The sequence below is a fragment of the Pelodiscus sinensis genome, chromosome 3, assembly GCF_052426305.1.
Source record: "Pelodiscus sinensis isolate ZL-2025 chromosome 3, ASM5242630v1, whole genome shotgun sequence".
Lineage (NCBI taxonomy): Eukaryota > Metazoa > Chordata > Testudines > Trionychidae > Pelodiscus > Pelodiscus sinensis.
This window is the reverse complement of record NC_143054.1, coordinates 135,601,294-135,616,950: the sequence shown is the minus strand read 5'-3', so window position 1 is coordinate 135,616,950 and position 15,657 is coordinate 135,601,294. Positions and strand designations below refer to the sequence as shown.

Here is a 15,657-nt window from a genome sequence, read left to right as displayed (position 1 = left end):
TAGAAGTCACGTTTGTAATGCAAACTAGATGAAATTGAATTTTGTGCAAAACCATGATTAAAAATATGGCATGAACAAAAGATAAGGCTTCCTAGGAGTGAAGAGATTAGTCTGCAAGTCAGTTCTGGTGTTTGCATTTCATAAGTCATGATTTGAGGCTTTCAGTTGTTGTAGACATCTCTGTTTTGTGCAGTTAATTTTGAAACGGTGTTTGTGTACTTTGTGAAAATGAATGGGATACAGCAATGAAGAAGAGAGAAGAGGAGTGAAATGAAAAGATGAGTAAACAATATTAATGTATGCCAAATGGCTATTTTGTGTTTGCCATGTAGCAATAAATGTACTAGGAGCAACGAAGAAAATGCCAATGTCGAAGAGCATGGAAATACCAGAAGAAATAAATCAAAGGGCAGTGCATGTCATATCAAATGTCTCAAGCCTAGATGAAGAAAAGAAATATTAGAGTGATGTTTAAAATATTTTTTTTAAAGAGGGAAGGGAGAAATGGAGAATGAATAGATGGAAGAAGAGGTTATAAAAGAACAGTTTCATTTCCAGTATATAAAAAACTAGATTTACCCAGTGATTCTTGGGTCCTTAACTCAAATAAGTTTTGTTTTTTCTTCATTGAAACCACAGTTCTGGGGTGGGGCTGGGGATGAGCGATTCAGGATGCAGGCTGCCTTGGGGAGGGAGGACAAACCCTCTCTCACTGCAACAGCTTGGGGCCAGGTGAGATGCACCTGTCCATCGCTGCTGCAGTTGCAGTGGGCACAGATGGGGGAGGGCTGCATGTTCCCCAGCTGGGGAATAGACAGACAAACAGAGACACAAACAGACAATCTCTCTGAAATATGTATTAGATAGTTGTCCCTTTCTCTGCCCCCTACCTCTTGCTGGCCCAGTGGAGTTATAGCTCTCCCAGTACCCATTTCTGATCCCTTGCTGCCCCCCTGTGGTTATTCTACAGTATAACTCCCTTGTAACAGACCGCTCCCTTTTGAATTGAAAGCATATTCCATTGTACTGGCACAACCAAACCCTTCCCTTGCTTTAAGTTATGATAAGACAAAGCTCTATACCAAATTTGGTGCTTCTAACGTTTAATGTTTAGGAGGAGTTCTTGAACAAATGGACTCATAGACGGACAGATAGACACACATTTCTAAAATATATAGTAAGATGGGGGGTAGAATATACGAGATGGCACACACAATGGTTTTACAGGTGAGAGTATGCTGCTAAAAGAGAAACAGACACTGAATGTTCACAAAGGAGGATGTTCGACAGATTTGAGAAATAGATTTGTTTGCATTGGACGGGGCCATCCACCCTTTGTGATTCAAGTGTATCTGAGGCTTGGTCCACATTGCACACTTACTTGAGTATAAGTATGTTACTCAGGGATGTGAAAAAATCCACATCCTGAGTGACGAATGTTTACTGACCTTAGCACTGTCAATGTGGGGTGGGTTATGTCAGTGGGAGAGCTTCTCCTGCCAACACAGCAACTGCCTCTCTTAAAGGTGATGTTACTAGATGATGGAAGAATGCTTTTATTTTGGCTTAAAGCATCTTCAGCAGATGCCCTGCAGCAGTATAGCTGCATTGGTGCACCAATGCTGATGTAAATGTATAGTGTTGACCTGCTTCTGGATATGGCTGGTTAAAATATCTAGATCAAATACATTCTTGGTGTATCTGTGGAATTCACTGGAGTTATACACTTGTTGAATTTATCCCCTCTATTTTCCCCTGTGACTGTTCAGTGACTCTCAATATTCTTGCACTTTTCACCTCTGGGAGTGTTGATCTGCAGTGTCAAAGCTAATACTGACAAATCTGACTTTTTACAAGAGGTGTATGCCAGACTAAATCATGAATTGCTGAAACCACTCATTGGGATGATTGACTTACTCCAGCCCACATTATCAGTCAGCAAGACAGAGCTTAGGACGTTCTGAGCAATTTGATATAATTAGAAAATGGAAATGCAGAAAATTGAGGAGGCAGCTAGGTCTCAGACTCCGAACACGTTTATGCAGAAACTCAAATTATCCAAGAAAAAAATGAAAATCAGGTATAGCAGAATTAGAAGTAATTAAAAAATGTGAGTATTTACCACATAGCTATCACAAATATTTCCTAATTTAATTGTAGAAGTAATGCAGGCAGTTTCTTTAGTTGTTTGGCAATGCTAATTTTTAATGTTGATTAAGCTATCAGATGTTTGGAGAACAGGACATCAGGAAAATCAAACATGGAGCTGTTGCAAGGAGATATTGAGATTAGGTGAAAACAGTGAGATCAGAGATGTTTCTCCTTTCATGTAACTGGTTTCATTGGGACCCTAATGACATTTTTCAATGAAGGAAATACTGTGTATATGGAGAAGGGATGACAGATTTCATAAAGCAGATCATATTAGGCAGACATTAAAGTACAGTGTTAAAATTACTATTTTGTACTGTAAATACTACAGGAAAATAGAGAGAGTTGTGCAGATGAAGTCAGAAGTTAGGGTATAAAAGTTTTAAAATATTGCTAGTGTTAATAGGAGCTTTGAATGTCATGGGAAATAAAACTTTACTGTCTTATTCTTTACTTTGTTGTTCTGATTTGCGTACATAAATCCCAGGTAAGTAAGGTACTTAATCACATGCCTGACCTTAAGACAATGGAGGTTTGATCCAATGTCCAATTAAAAGTGGATTCTTGATGTTTTAATAGGCTTTGGATCAGGATCTGAATAAGGATTCCCACTGAATTCACAACTTGCCATCATTCTTGAAGTTAGGCCTTTGCTTGATTACCTTCTTGAATGGGAGCCCTACTGCTTAAAGAACGCTAAGTGGTTTACAGGGAAGAATGAAGACAATGTTCCTACAATCTGAGGGTTTGTCTTCACTACGCAGAAGATTGCTACTGCTGTGGTTGATCTTCTGGAGTTTGATTTAGCGGTTGGCTGTGCAGTAGGTTAGAGCCCTCCTGCAAACCACAGGTGAAAAGCCACAGTGTCTGTGTTTTTTTCTGAACCTTAATGCAGCCTTTTATTCTATTTATAGTTAATTATAATTTCCTGGGTTCTTCTCTTGTGGCTACAGTCTCAAGTTGAGCAGAGTTGTCTTTGTTGGTTCTCGATCTAGAGCCCCTAGGACACATGAAATGATAGGCAAATATCACATACAGTTACAAAAGCATCTATCTTTTATCTTTTATGTTTTATTAGAATTGCCAATAAAATCCAAAAAGTAGCAGCATATATAATTCCCCAAAAAGACATCCACTAATTCTAACTATAGACATATTCACATCCTCCTAGTCTGTGTTGGTGTGTTGGTGTGCATGGACTGATTGTCAATGTGGGAGTGGTTCCTGCAGGAGTCTCACAGAGGGAGCTTAGTTTTCCCATTCTGGACATCCCCTTTTGGTACTGATATTCTGTTTAAACCTACATTCTCTGCATGTACATAAAAGTGTCCATTCTCTTTTCTCTTATTGGTCTGTGTCCCCTGGAAATTCATGGGACCCCAAATTTTCTATAGGCTGGGTAAATTCCCTTTGTTCTCATTAGCAAGGCTCGCCCATGGTGAGTAGATTGCAACCCGGAAAAGCTGGGTTCGGGCAATGTTGGATAATAATATCACTTGGTACCTCTTTTCTCAGAATCTTAAGGCATCAGGTTTTTTTCTGGTCACTTATGTCATGATTTCTTGTCTTCAAGGATAACTAAGCTAAGGTCTTGCAGGGTTTAACCTACAGGTTCTTGCGTTTCAGCTTGTCTTACTCGTATCTAGTACATTATTCAATATTTAGAGGAACTTATCTTATAATGTTATAATCCTGCAAATTAACTGTAATACACATACAATGAATATATATCTGGCATGACATAACCATAACTTCACAATATAAATTAATAATGAATTAAAAGCATTGGCTACACTAGTGAAAACGTAACTTTTGCTGATGTCTTGGGACTGGGACTGGGAAATGCTTTTCCTCAGCTCTGTATAAATCACTCTGAGTATTTTATTTTGGTTTGCTGGACAAGGATTTATATCTAAAGAGTCATTTAAATAATTCCTTAGGGGCATCAGGTTGCTGTTATGAACCATTTGGCATGCAGTTTAGTAGTTGCCCCATATGAGGTGCCACTGTTCCATGGATAATGCATTTGCACCGCCAGACTCTGAAGGGGAAATTCTGAGCCTGCCTCCACAGCCACAAAGGGATCCTTCCAGTCAGTGGATAGCAAACCATACTCATAAATTTTGAAATCCCTAAGCCATTAATTTATATTATTGTTCCTCTCAGGCAGTTTCCAGCATAACCTAACAGCCATAACAGCAGTCAAAAACCTCTTTTGGCATCCATGGTGATTACAGTATATTATGTCATAATGTGAATAGTGTATTACATTAAATAATCTCCTTACATCACTAGAGACTTTGTGTATGTAATAAAGCATGTTATATATCCACAAATCTAGAGAGAACCTAGACTAATCTTTATACTCTGTTTTGCTCCGCAACCGATTAACAAAATTGACTTATATTAAGAACAGGCCTATGAAGTCTTTCCCAGTATTATTTGAGCTTCACATCAGAGATTGTTTTTGATTTTAAACTGCAGTGAAATGTTAGCTAATAAGTGTCAGGCTGAGTTGATCAGTGAAAGTTTTGCCGTAATCAGTTGTAAAGCTGACAGGGTTGAGTGATTTTCCTGCTTTTAAAGGATGTATTGCTGATTTAATCTTTTCTACGGTAATATTTTCATTGAGTGTTTCCTCTTGAGCTTCACTGAAGCTTAGGTAATTTAAATCCAATAAGATATTGTTGGTTTTCCTGTGTAGTTTGTTCTAAGGTTAGTTTAGCAAAAGAGGAGAAGTATACATTTTAGTGTCTTTGTAGGTTTTCTGAAAACAAGCATCTTTAAAAAAAACATATTTATACCAGTTTGTACCCTATTTTTGCAGTTGTTTATTCAGCTATTGGATATTTTACTACTTAGTATTTGCTCAGATCTTTTATCAGGCTTATGCTAGTTATTTTTCATAAAACAGTTGCTATAACTTAGCTTTGGAAACATTATTGCATCTTAAGGCTAAGCAATTTTATTGTTGTTGAATTAGGATCGCCAAAGTTTTCTTTGTTTGGAGAATCAGTTAGACAAACATCTGTCAGAGATGGTTTACAAATACTAGGTTCTGCCTCAATGCAGGGGGCTGGACTTGATGACTTCTCAATGTTCTACATTTCTAGGAGTTAGATTTTTTACTTTTTCCTGTGGGAGAAAAAGAGATTATGGCCCTGGAGTGTGCACCAATAACCCTTTAAATAGTTTGCAGTTACTCTCTAAAGTCATTCAGCGTAGTCTCTTTTTAGAAACTGCCAGTATCCAACTGTGCCAGCAGCGTCTATAACTAATGAGGTTTTGTGTGTGGTATGTATTAAGTAAATATGGTTGATTGAAAACTGCCATGTTTGTGTAGTTTCTTCCTATTATGTTTAATTGTATAAAGATAAATATATGTACTTATCCACTCCCAGAATTACCTTCCATTATTTGGAAGACAAGACGCTGTCTTTGTTTACACTAAAATATTTTTGTCCTTTATCTGTAGGCTGCTCCCCACTCTGGCACTTTGAGTGCAGTAGGCGGGGGCCAGCAAGAGACTTGAAATACTCTATTACTAAAGGCTTCTGCTTAAAAATTCCCCAAGGTCATAGATTCCCTCACCTGAGGTGGTACGCTGCCACTACCCAAGTGCAAAACCCCTTTGAGAACTCAGGAAAAAGGCACTTGGAAATTTCTTCCTGTGGGGTATTCTCAAACTTGTTAGCCCTCCCTCTGGAGAGAAGTGGAAAACAAACTAATTTCTTAATAGCTCACCTTTCAACCTCAGGCACATGCACATAGAACCTTCTGCCTTCTGGGACACAAGAATCAGATTATAGTCTTAAAAGGTGATTTTATTAAGAAAACAAAGAAGACATACTTGGCATATATGGTTGCTAGGTATTCCAGAGCAACTGAAAAAGGCAGATTAGAAACAATGACAATTGTTTCTCTGGGATTCAGTTTAAAAGTTACAGTGTATGGGGGAAAGGAGGAGGGGGAGAAAGGGATACGTGGGCTCAGCACAGAGGAGTTCAACAAAACCCAAAATAAAGAAAATGAATCTTATCATGTCTGACTAAACATCACCTGTTTACTCACATATCTGTTGTTCCAAGGTTTAGTTTTTCCCTAAGCATGGATATCTCTAGAAATTCCATCCTTGTTCCTGGCCTAACTTATCTCTCCCAACTCTTGCTCTGCTCACATAAAGATTAAAGCAGGGGGCTCCTGCTTTTCAGTTTAATTATTCACGCTCTCTTTTTCATTGGCACGCTCTGTTAAAACTTCCTGGAGACTGTCAAGGACTCACTGTCTCTGGATTTAACCCTTACAGACAATTTAATTAACTGAATGACTGGGATGACCAGAAAAGGGTAGTACTTCTCCTATTTATTACAATAATTGTGCATTTAAAAGAGAGATCACTGAGAACTGTTGATGCTCCAATTGTTTGCTTCTCCCACAACTGCCTCTGGACTGTTTTTCTACACAAACTACAACCTCTCTCTGGGCCCCAGAGCTGCAAAGAATTGCACATATGCTTCACTTGACACATTGTCAGAGACTGCTACTAACAGTGCACAATGGGAAGCATGTGCGTGTGTTTGCAGGGTCAAGATCCTGCTTTGTAAGGTAACTGCTCTGTCAAATCTCTTTGAGAGCTATCTCCAGTGCCTACAAAACTTGCGTCAACAAAGACACACATTTTTTTTAATGAAAACAATGTATTTTTGCTTCACTCGGTCACGCACTAGCTTTCACCAAACACCCCCATAATTGTACTGGTCATTCTTCCTCTTCCAGTTCCCTGCTTAATGTTTTGCTACCCCCTTCATTACATTAAGTCTGATCTCTGTCTGTAAGTTCTTGAAGCAAGCATCAAATTTTGTTTCTACTGGGAAATGTTTTAGAACAGAGTGCTGTAAAGTAATTAGTATCCACTTCTCTAAAGATACAGAGACCAGTAATAAATATCCAGATACCTGCTCTCTTCTTACAGTATTCCTTTAGTTTTGAGGATAAAGTCTGGCTGACCCAGGATCTTGAGAGTAAAAATTAATCTGTTCTCAAGGCCTGTCATTGGGAAGTGAGGTCTCTTGGTGTGAAAACCCTCCCGTTCTGATACACCTGCCTGATGCAATTGCTAGGTATTTTAGTTTCTTCTCTCGTCTTTAGTGTTGGATGTTTTCTGCGTCGGAGGAGATGATCTTGGGAGCTTTCTGAAATCTGATGTTTCCTATATAGATCTAAGATTAGGAAATGATCTTTTTTTTTTTTAAGTTCTAATACCAAAATTCTCTTCATATGTATTAGAAAGCAGTAGGGACAAATCATTTAAATTATTTTATGCTGATACCAGGTTCCAGCTGTTCTACCTCTTTATGGTTTTATTGTGAGAGTCAGAATGCAGATACCCTTCTATTACTGCACAAGGAAGACCAGCATCTGCTAAGCAAGAATCAAACTTTGCAGGAGACACAGGCTAAGAAAGAAAAGTTAAGCAAAGAAACCATCTCTAGGGTCTCAGGTTCATTTACAAGTATTTTTTACAGCCAAAATAAAATTCTTTTGCCATTCTCTTCATGCAGCTGATCAGTCTTTACAGGCCAAAGCATACAACCTGAACAGGGTGGCTCTTGTGTCTCCAGGGCTTGCAGTCCTGCCTTTCTGGGCAGGCTCCTTACTCTCGTCTCTGAAAAGGGTCTCAGCCCTTTACGGCTCTAAATAAGAACGTAAGAACAGCTATACTGGGTCAGACCAAATTTCCGTCTAGTACAGTATCATGTCTGCCAACAGTGGCCAATACAAGATGCCCCAGAGAGAGGAATCACAACAGGTAATCCTCACGTGATCTCTCCCCTGTCCCCCACCTCCAAAGAAACAAAGGTTAGAGCTACCATTTCTATCCATCCTGGCTAATAGCCATTGATTTCCATTTACAGAAACCATGTTGACTTTCCCCCAACAAATTATATTCATCCATGTGTCTGACAACTTTATTCTTTACTATAGTTTCAACTAATTTGCCCAATACCGACAAGACTTTCTGGTCTGTAATTGCCAGGATCACCTCTAGAGCCCTTTTAAAATATTGGCATCACATTAGCCATCTTCCAATCATTAGGTACAGAAACTGATTTAAAGGATAGGTTACAAACCACAGTTAATAGTTCTGCAATTTCCCTTTTGTGTTGTTTCAGAACTCTTAGGTGAATACCATCTGGTCCCGGTGACTTGTTACTATTAAGTTTATCAATTTGTTTGAAAACCTGCTCAATCTGTGACAATTCCTCAGATTTGTCACCTAGAAAGAATGTGTCAGGTTTAGGAATCTCCCCAGTATCCTCAGCTGTGAAGACTGAAGCAAAGAATTCATTTAGCTTCTTTGCTATGACTTCATCATCTTTGAGTACTCCTTTAGCATCTCGATTGTCTAAGGGCCCCACTGGTTGTTTAGCTGGCTTCCTGCTTCTGATGTACTTAAAAAACATTTTCCTATTACTTTTTGAGTTTTTGACTAGGTATTCCTCAAACTCCTTTTTTGGATTTTCTTCTTATATTTTTACTCTTATATTGACAAAGTTTACGGTCCTTTCTATTTTCTTCACTAGGTTTTGACTTCCACTTTTTAAAAGATATCTTTTTATGTGTCACTGGTTCCTTTACTTGTTTGTTAAGCCACGGTGGCACTTTTTTGGTTCTTTTACTGTGTTTTTTTTAATTTTGGGGATACATTTAAGTTGGGCCTCTATTATGGTGTCTTTGAAAAGTTTCCATGCAACTTGCAGAGATTTTACTTTTGTCACTATCCCTTTTAATTTCTGTTTAACTAACTTCCTCATTTTTGTGTAGTTCCCTTTTCTGAAATTAAATGCCACAGTGATGGGCTGGTGAGGTGTTTTTCCCACCACAGGGATGTTATATTTTATTACATTATGGTCACTATTTCCAAGTGGTCCAGTTATATTTACCTCTTGAACCAGATCCTGCGCTCCACTTAGGACTAAATCAAGAATAGCCTCTCCTCTTGTGAGTTCCAGAGCCAGCTGCTCCAAGAAGCAGGCATTTAAGGTAGCAAGAAATGTTATTGCTGCATCACATCCTGAGGTGATGTGTACCCAGTCAATATGGGGATAGTTGAAATCCCTCACTATTATTGAGTTTTTTAAATTTGATAGCCTCTCTAATCTCCCTTAGCATTCCATAGTCACTGTCCTGATCAGGTGGTTGATAATATATCCTTACTGCTATATTCTTATTATTGGATCATGGAATTACTATCCATAGAGATTCTATGGAACACTTTGGCTCATTTAAGATTTTTACTTCATTTGATTCTACATTTTCTTTGATGTATAGTGCCACTCCCTGACCAGCATGACCTGTTCTGTACTTCCGATATATTTTGTACCCTGGGATGACTGTGTCCCATTGACTGTCCTCATTCCACCAAGTTTCCATGATGCCTGTTATACCAGTATCCTCCTTTAAAACTAGGCACTCTAGTTGACCCATTTTACTATTTAGACTTCTAGCATTTGTGTACAAGCACTTTAATAATTTATTACTATTTATCTGTCTGCCATTTCCTGATGTGTTAGAATCTTTTTTATTTGATTGTGTCTCATCGGATCCGATCCATACCTCCATCCTCTCCCCCTGACTAGAACATAGAGCATCTCTATTAATAGAACCTCCCCTAATAGATGTCTCTGTCCAATTCATGTGCTCTTCCGCACCTGTCGGCTTTCCCCCAGCCCTTCATAGCCCTGAGTGAAAGTAAGAAACCTAAGGTTTGCACAGTTACCCTCTGTTCCAGGGATATGACCAGATGGGATTTGAGAAACCCAGGCCTGAACCCAACCTGGAGTTTCATCTCAAACTCTTCATCCTGCTGTTTGCTTTGTAGGGCCCCTGACTCTTTTTTAGGGGCAATGTAAATCATGTCTATGAGGGTCTCCCATGGGACAGTGAAGGCTCTGTACATTCCATTATGGTACTCAACCCAGGGCCTGGTAATTGATCATGTTCTTTTTGTGTTAAGAACTAGGTTGCTCCATCGTTGCATGCCATTCTGAGCATGTGGAATTTTTTATACTGCATATGTTTTAAAAAAAGACGTATGTAATCAAATGACAGAAACTGCATTTGCTCCTGTATATTATGTAATGCAACATGCAGTTAACTTTTTGCTTTCTTTGTAGGTAAGTGACGTTTTCATCCTCTTTGTCAGCCCACTGTTGGTAAGTATATCCTGTATATTAAAAAAAAATGAATTTTATGTCTTTAAAGAGGCATCATCAATCTAGTCACTAAAAAATGGTTTCAGATGCTGCACCTATACCTAAGTTGTTGTACATTTATAACCACATTTCTTACTTTTCAAAGATTCCACCCTCCTCCAGTTCTGCATAAAAGACTCACCACACAAATAAAGGGAACACGCCAAGGAGGCAGAGGAAATAATAGAGTTGATTGAAAATTTGATTTTTTTGTTTTCAGTTTGGTGGATGAGCCAAAAAAGCCAACCTGTTTGTTTCCAATCAAAATAGACATGTTTTGCTTTTTCTCACTGAAACACAAAATAAATATATATATGTTTCAGGTGGAAGTAAATGTTTCATTTGACTAGAAACATTTTTTAAAAATTTTTTTCATTAAGGTTGGAGTATCTTTTTTTTTAAAGCTAATTAAATTTCAAACCAAAACATTGTTTTGAAACAAAGTCAAAACATTTTCTTTTGACAATGTCAGACCAGACCTTGTTGATGTTTGTGAAATTGTGGTTTTCATTTTTGAGTCAGTGGAAACTATTTGTTGAATTCCACACAAAACTTTTTTTGATAAATTAATTGGCAGAAAATTTTCACCCATCTCTAGGAGACAGTGAAATTGTACACCAAGACAACAAATGAGACTTCTTTTCCCTCTCAGTTGCCTTTTCCCACAGTAATGTTAGAGGTTACTTGTAATTGTAGTACAGGCAGTCCCCGAGTTACGCGGATCCGACTTATGTCGGATCCGCAGTTACAAACGGGGTTTGCTCCGCGTCTCCCTGGTCTGCTGGTCTCCAGCAGACCAGCAGATCAGGGAGACGCGGAGCAAAGCCGCGGAGGACCCGGGTGGCGGGACTGCGGTGCATCTCGGTCCGCCGTCCGCGTCCCTGGTCTGCTGGGCGGGGGGAGGGGCGCAGCTAGTACGTCCACCCCCCAGCAGACCAGGCTTTTCTCCGGACACCTGTGGTGGAGCAGCTGGGGTGCTGCCGGTTGGTCCCCCAGCGCTGCTCTGGGCGCTACTGGACCAACCCGGCAGCACCCCAGCTGCTCTGCCCCAGGCGTCCTGATTCAGCCGCTGCTGGTCAGTTTCAGCAGCGGCTGAATCAGGACGCCTGGGGCAGAGCAGCTGGGGTGCTGCTGGGTTGGTCCAGTAGCGCCGAGGAGCGGCGCTACTGGACCAACCCAGCAGCACCCCAGCTGCTCTGCCCCAGGCGTCCTCAAGTCAGCCACTGCTGAAACCGACCAGCGCTGACTACAGGAATCCCGAGGCAGAGTTGCTCTGCCCCGGGCTTCCTGGAATCATCTGCTGATCAGTTTCAGCAGCAGCTGACTTGGGGACGCCTGGGATTCTTAAATTGAATCTGTATGTAAGTCGGAACTGGCGTACAGATTCAGCCTGTTGAAACTGATCAGCGGCTGATTCCAGGAAGCCCGGGACATAGCAACTCTGCCTCGGGCTTCCTGTAGTCAGCTGCTGGTCAGTTTCAGCAGCGGCTGAATCTGGACGCCAGTTCTGACTTACATACAGATTCAACTTAAGAACAAACCTACAGTCCCTATCTTGTATGTAACCCAGGGACTGCCTGTACAAGATAGTGTCGGACAGGCATCATGGTATCTTTCCAACATTTAGAAGAATTACACCACTTTTGGCCTCTGCGAAATTTCTCACAATCTCCTCTGGTTCTATTGTGCTCTGACTTGATAGAAGATCCTGTATAACAGTAGAATGTCCTAAAATAAAATTGATGTCCAGTATATAGTGCTTGTTTCACCTATGTAGGTTCTGTATCTCTTTTCTGAATATTGGCCAAGGAATCTTGATAAATTAAAAGTCTATTATAAGTTATCTTCTCTCCCTTCTCCTCAACTCTCAGTCTTTCCAGAGGCATGTAGTGCTTCTAGATGTACCCAAAAGGTTTGTAATTTTCCAAACTACTGCACATAATCTGTTGCCCCTTGTGGTCCCAGCACCATGGAGGGCCCCTCTAGTGCTTTATAGGGATGTTATTTTGTGTATTTAAATGCCTCAAAATCACTGCATTTTATTTTATTATTTTTCAGGTTCATTGTTTTCTCCTATGGTTCCTGGTCAGCTGATTAGACAACTCAGTCCTCTCAAATCATGGTGGTGCTTTCTTCTATCTTTTTCATAGCTTGGACAACATCTGTAAGTTTATGATCTAGTTTGTTTCTAGTTCTTGTCTCTCAAATTTGTTTGCCAGAATAGTGATTTAATTGATTTAATATGTGATGTGTTATTTTTATTGTTTTGATGGATAGGTGATTGCAATGTGACCTCTACCAGAGGTTTTTGACACTAGCACTGCCAGTCCTTTGTGACTTTTTGTGGTCTGCTTCTGCCTATTTTCAGGTGGTTTGGACCCTTGGGTCAGCTACAGGTTTCTTCCCAAATATTTTCTCTCTCTCTCTCTGTGTGTGTGTGTGTGTGTGTGTGTGTGTGTGTGTGTAAGTAAAGCAAGTTAGATTTTGCAGTGGGATTTAAACAAAGATTAGCAGGGAGAGTGAGAACAAATGAGAAATTGTGCTCTGATTTTAGAATTCATTCTCAACTTGGGGAGTATGAATTTGGGGAAAGGTTCCTGAAAGTTTTTCAGTTGTAACATCAAGTCTTGCTGTAGATCAGGGTGAGAGCCATGTTGAACTTAGAGAAATAGAACTAGCTGAATCTTGTTTGGGGGCTAAGGGTGTGTTTAGTGTGAATGCAGAATTCATTTACTGTCCCTATGTACTAAATTTATCCATCACACATGCTCACTCTCATGCAGTTTTACAGATGGGATAAAATTATTAGCCTCAGTTGCTCATGCTAGTCTACTAGTCAGATGGTCTAGACACAAGAAGGGTCATGTCAGTGCACACTGACGCTAGTGAGGGATGATCATAAAACCAGAAGACCCAATCCTATAGTTTTACACCCTTCTCTTTATATATATTTTAGTCCATAGATCCTGTCCTGTCCCACTGCCCAGGGGATTGTGTGGCCACGAGTCATCAGTTAAGAGCAGATGCAACTTTGATCTTTTTCTTGATGGGGCTTTTGTGTGTCTCTTTCATGGGTGGGTTCTTTTGTGGGGCTTGCCCACATTGTTCTTCAGCAATCAAGGTGGTACTGGCAGCTGGTCACCAGCAGACTGGTTTCAGGGACTGATCCCATTACACACACAACCACATTCACACTTTTAAATGAGATGACAGAAACACACACCTAACTTTAAACAGAGTTTGTCAGTACAAAATTTGAAATGGGGTTTCAGTTACAGTATGTAGACACTGCAGATACAATGTAGTAACAGTTTTAAATGGAGTTTGTTACAATCTGTAACTAAAGTGACCCCAATGTATTAAAAAGGAGTTACAATAACGGATTCTTCAAAGGCAATTCTTAACAGACTCCTAACAAATTAATCCAACAGTGGTTAATACTGCTTCATTTATAAAATCCCATTCATAAAAATTGGGCTGCTTTTCATGAAGTTACATAACATCACACTGGTAGATCTAATTAATTAAAAAGGCAATTTCATTCTTCAGCCCCCAGACACTGCCTTGCTACATATTGAAGGGCCTTCTGTGGACCGTATAAGGAGCATTGTTAGGAGTGAGTGATGTGTAGAGCCCTGTGTGTGTAAGCGGGGGAATGGTCCCGCTATTGTGGGGAACTTTCCTGGCTTCTATACACCCCGGTGAAATGAACCAGCGAAAGGATCTGAGTCCCCGCTCCCACTTCCTTTACCCCACGGCTTCCCTGATCCTGAGGGCTCCCCCTCCACTCTCCTGAGTAGCAGAGCCCTTGAAACCCCAACAAGGCTGGGCCCAGGTTTCCTGGGGCTTAATCCCTGACCTTGTAGTCACTAGGGGCAGGAGTTAGGGTGTCCCCACTCCGAGGTGCTCTCTTTACACTGCAGGCCTTCTTGGCCCAGTGATCACTTCATAAGGTTCAAAGCAAATACAATTTATTAAACATCAACTGATTAAAGAGAATAGAATAAGAAACAATGAGAATGGTTAAATGAGAACACACAGCCCTGCTCTGTAGCACAGGGACATCAACACAGCAGTCTGCAGAGTGTAAGGACAGTTCACAGTCTCTTCCTTAGAAGCCCTGGATGTGCTGCAAGGGGCTGCAGGCTGGACACGCTTGCACTGGCAGTGACCACACAGCCTCAGTCTCTAAGTGGCCAGACCCCTCTCCCAGTCCAGAGCCTTTCCCCACACTTTGCAGGTCCCAGTAGCTCACCACATCCAGCTGCAGGCTATGCTGCTTGGCCAGTTCCAGCTCCCTGTGTTGCTTCTCTGTTCCTTTTGGCTTTCTGAGCACTGCCAGTCTGCTGCTCAACACAGGGTCTGCACTGCTTGGCCTGTCTGTGTCTGGTTCTGTCGCTGCTGGACTTCTTCTTGTACTCCTCTTTCAGATCTCTGTCTTTGCCGGTCCTCTCCTGCACACAGCTCGCTCTGCTCTTTCAGCTCCCTGTTTGCTCAGAGAGAGAGCCAGAACAATCCCCACTTACAACCTGTCAGTCAGGCTGAGCTGGAGTGTTGACTGCTTTCCATTGTCTCTGGGGTCTGTCAGTCTCATGAACCCTTCCCCTTCTGAAGCTGGTAAACCAAAAAACTCCCACAGAGTTTTAGTAAGGGGTAACAGTCCCCTTACATTCCCCCTTGCTAGAATTCTACCACAGCCACAAAATTCACACCATATAAAAAACATTAACAATTAACAAAAACATTTCACATACTTAACATCTTATTTCTACTGGACATGCGGACACTCATTAAGCCATTACATAGGACCAATAACATAATCATCTCTAAGTTTAACAGGCAATACACCCTTATTAGTTCTCTGGGACCTTCTTACAACAGGTGGTTCATTACCCATATTTTCTATTTCCCTGTCTTCGGGTAATACTGGTTCAGCCTGAGGGATCTGGTCATCCTCGTTATGGACTGGGGTTGCTACCCTCTGTTCCCTTTGGTATTCAGTTTGTGGGACTAGAACCATTCCCCAACTCCTTTCAGTCTCTTCAGGCCGTCCTGATCTACGCCTCCTAGGATTCCTGACTGAACTAAAGGTGCAATGTTTTAGCTGGTCTCTATGAACTGTTCTCTCCTGACCTCCGCGTTCAGGTCGAATGGTGTAAACTGGTAGGTCAGGATTGTTATGAGCAACTACAATGTGAGGACTCGACTCCCATTTGTCCTGTATTTTATTACGCCCCCGGTGTCTATGATT

The 15,657-nt window shown here is 40.8% G+C and overlaps 1 protein-coding gene across 5 annotated transcripts in view; it reads left to right on the top strand.

The window, feature by feature from the left end:
• Positions 1-15,657, top strand: part of SMYD3 (SET and MYND domain containing 3) — a 634,743-nt gene that overhangs the window by 320,064 nt on the left and 299,022 nt on the right. Inside the window, exons 2-3 of one of the 5 annotated variants that reach the window (XM_089777377.1) lie at positions 10,329-10,367; positions 12,465-12,570. The exons of the other annotated variants lie outside the window; for them this stretch is intronic. Coding sequence (XP_089633503.1) covers positions 12,526-12,570 — 45 coding nt within the window. The 5' untranslated portion in view covers positions 10,329-10,367; positions 12,465-12,525. The remainder of the gene's footprint in view (positions 1-10,328; positions 10,368-12,464; positions 12,571-15,657) is intronic. 5 annotated transcript variants of the gene reach the window in all.